Source organism: Olea europaea, chromosome 10, assembly GCF_002742605.1.
Source record: "Olea europaea var. sylvestris chromosome 10, O_europaea_v1, whole genome shotgun sequence".
In the NCBI taxonomy this organism is placed as follows: domain Eukaryota; kingdom Viridiplantae; phylum Streptophyta; class Magnoliopsida; order Lamiales; family Oleaceae; genus Olea; species Olea europaea.
In genome coordinates, this window is record NC_036246.1 from 7244594 (window position 1) to 7248435 (window position 3842).

The 3842-nt window shown below is 36.0% G+C and overlaps 1 protein-coding gene across 1 annotated transcript; it reads right to left on the minus strand.

The window, feature by feature from the left end:
• Window positions 1-769: 769 nt before the first annotated feature.
• Window positions 770-2171, minus strand: LOC111401078 (transcription repressor OFP7-like). Its single transcript, XM_023028621.1, has one exon. The coding sequence runs from the start codon at window positions 1995-1997 to the stop codon at window positions 891-893; it is 1107 nt and encodes a 368-aa protein (XP_022884389.1). The 5' UTR covers window positions 1998-2171; the 3' UTR covers window positions 770-890.
• Window positions 2172-3842: the final 1671 nt, after the last annotated feature.

Consider the following 3842-nt stretch of genomic DNA (forward strand, 5'->3'; position numbering starts at 1 on the left):
CCACAAATACAACACAAACCCCAATAATGAGAGTAAGATATTGGGTGAAAAAAGAGATGAAAAGTAAGGAGAGAAACTTGAATGTAAATATTAAAAATTTTAGTTTCAAACGTAAAAGTTCCATACTTGATCGAAGAATAGAGATTAGAGGACAATTTTTTTTTTTTTTAAATTTCTATTTTCAAAGAATAGAGTAGGGCCTCGTTTGGTACACATTTATGTAAAAATGAGAATGAAAAATATAGTCGTTACGGGCCCCACACAAGACATAAAAAATCAAATATAGTAGCTTGATGTGATGGATAACGATCATTTTTTTTATTTTAATGAACGAATAATGGGAAACAAACGAGACTAAATTGTAGTGAGTCAACGTGAGAAATATCAAAATTAAAAAAATTTTGTGGGGGTGACTTGACCCCATATGGGGTTTGCCAGTGCTTGTCTCCTTGGCCCTGTATAGGGGGAAATTATCCAAATGATTAAAGGGCAATTCATCGACTGAATCAGTCAGTAGAATGCACAATAAGAGAAATTTGTGTAATTCGATGACCGAAGTGAAACGGCTCTGTAGCGAGAATAATGTGTCACTGGTTTGGATAAAGAGGTAAATTGAAGGAATGGGTTACCCAAAATGGAGCTTGTTCTTTGTATACAACTTTAAGTACATTTTCTGAAACATCAAACTCCAGAAGTTATACAGAAATTACAAGTAACCAGATATTCATGTACCAATCATGGATGACGGATGCATGCAATTATGGAAGCGTAGTCAAATTAATGATATTCATTATGATTAATGAAGAAAAAACATAAGTAACTGATGGATAGCAGTGCCTACAATAATATTACAGGATATTTTAATTTTGATCATGGCTACAATACTCGATCTAATTTGCTCCACCAGATACGCGGCGGCGATAGGCGGAAGAAGCTCTCGAACCAGGACAGAAAATTGCCTCCCAAATTTCAGAAAAGGCCTGGACAATAATCCCGTGATAATTACTGGAATTTAAAGACAAGAAGCACTGCAAGAGTTGCTCCAAATCATTCTCTTCAAACATTTGTTTCTCCAAAATCATCTCCGTCATTGAATTCTTGAAATCCTCGTATGGATCCTTAGACCTCTTCACTATAGCGAAACTTTCCTTAACTTTTCCATCAACGGAACATGGTATCAGTTTCTTGAACATCGACAGTCTTGCTGGAATCTCGCCGTCTGCGGCCGAGACTGACGGCCTTGAAATGCTGCGCTTTGAAGTCTTGGCCACTCTCCTTTTGTTCCTTCGGTGAGGTTTTGATGTAAAGGGCGTTTCTTGAATGGGATGCAAACGTGGGTTGAACTCTGAGGACGAGTCAGTGGAGAAGCTAATGGAGGAGCAAACTAGGGTTTCAGTTTCCTCTTCATCTCTTTCATCACCAACACTGACACCGCCTTCACTACTAAACCACCCACTCTCGGCTGACGAGGTGCTAATGCGAAGTCTACTTGGGATGTTATTCTTCTTCTTCTTCCCGCGTCTTTTCTTTTTCTCCGCCGCAGATAGCGGCGGCGGCAGTAGTGAACTAGGCGCTGCAAAAGTTAAGTCATCATCGTCGGAGCCGCCGGAAGCAGCGGAGTTGTAGATTTTCTGGCGTGGTGTTTTTTCTTCATAGATCTTTGCAACAACGTGCCATTTCTCCTCCTCTTGCCACTTGAATTCTTGGGGTTCTGATCTGGTGCAGTCTTCATCAGAAGAAATTTTTGCACCGGGCTTAGATGCCCAACCACAACTTGCCGATAAGAAAGTAGATGAGACGTGGCTTTTGAAGGAAGGGCGATGGTTTTGGTCCTTGGAAATTGGGAAATTGACGACTGTAAAGTTGGGATTCCCCGGAGAAAGCCGTGAGAGTGAAGGGACAGGATCTTCCGGGAGAGTGGAGGGGTCTTTTGAACGGCAGGATTGTAAGGTAGTGGTGATAACTCTCGTTATCCGAAGCTTGAAACTTTTCGCCATTGTTACAAATTTGAGCTCTAAATTCTGTGTCTGTCTGTATGTTGAGGGAAAGCTCCAAAATAAGAACTGCTTGTGAAAAAGGTGAACTTTATAGAGAGCATAAAGGAAGGAAGGAAGGTTAAATTGTAATTTTCTCCGACAAATATATTGATTTCTTTAGCCAGACAACTAATATTTAGAAACTGTTTTTCACGACTCACGACTTTTGCTTCTGAAATTAATAATCAAATTGATAAAGTTTTTAAAGGAAGCGAGTCTAAGGATTCGTTTGGCATTGCTTAAGTAACTCTAAAAGTTGCTTTTGAAATTAAGTTGCTGCTTTTAAATATGTTTGGCTATTTGTTTTGTAAGTGCTTTGTTTGAATAAAAGAACTTCTATAGAATGTTGATATAATGTAATTTTTTCAAGAAATTCTTCCCTGAGAACATAAGCCGTGTCAAATGAGTCATTAGGTAATTTTCTTAATAAGCTTTTTTACATGAAGTAGAAACAAAAGCATAATTCCTACTAAATGGGCCCTAAAATTTGTAACATATGCATCTAGTAGCATTCAATAGGTGAGTGATTTTTCATCAAAAAAATTGATTTTTTGACAGTTATTTTATTATTTCAACCGTAATTTTTGACCTCTTCTCTTACAGATGGTCCTCACTTTTCTCTTAACAGTCGAAAAATCAATTTTCAAAACCTCTACCGAACAATGCTATAGTCTCTTCGCGTACTCATATGTTTGTTGCAAATAACACACAAATTAAAAAGAACGTCAAATATAAACATACAGTATTAAGGAAGAAAAAAGTTCAAATTTATATATTTTAGTAAAAGTTAGGTCCTTTATTGGTTCTATCAAAGTAGACATTTTTTTGGAGAATATTTGCTTTAGAAGTTATAAACTTTTAGACAATGTAAAGATACAAAAGCGAGTAATTTTTTATATATTTACGTCCCAGAAGAGTACTAGGGTATGTTCGTATATCCTCTCTACTGTACGTTAAATTAAATACAAAAGTTTATGATAGCCAAAAAAAATTATGATATTCCAAATTAACTTATAAAATATGTTAAAAAGGAAGAAGCTTTCAGTTTGAATAGGCATTTTAAGTAACAGCACAGAGCTTAGCAAGCAAGAGTTATACTGTGCATCAGTTTATTGGATTGCATTTGGAAGCGAGAGATGGAGAGTTTTGCCGTCTTCCTATATTTTTCTGACTTTTCCAGTTGTTTACCATAAAACAAAACAGATAAAAAATAAAAGAAAGGGTCTATAAAGTGACAGCCATAGCTTCATGGCCTACAATCAAATGGACAAAATAGGCAAATAAATCAGGAAATTGCTCTATGTACAGAACAATTTCCTACAGATGTTTTACCGACCCCTCACTGTAGGGGTCGGTCCCACATAAAAAAAAATTATATCGGAGCCCGCGCATGTGAGAGATCTGGCAGGGTCTATTTTACAGATCCCTGTAAGTGTAGCATTTCTCAATAAATTGCCCCCCGCACCGCCCAAAAAAAAAAATTTATTACAAAATTTCAATACTCTTTTTCCAACTTTCAGTTTTAGCAATACTTTTTGTGCACACAAATGTAGGTAATTTTTGTGCAATAGATATCAAAGGGGCGGTTGTGTGATATGTATATGACAATTTATAGATTTATTTTATTAATAGTTAATGGAACGAAAGTCTCATCAATCAAATGAATATATTGGAAAAGCAAATCTACCTTATGTACTGAGATTTTTAAACTTTTTACGTTTTACAAATACAGTGGAAAAGTTAATTGGAGCCCAAAAAAAAAAAAAAAAAAAAAAAAAAAACGTAAAAAAGTAAAAACCATTGATT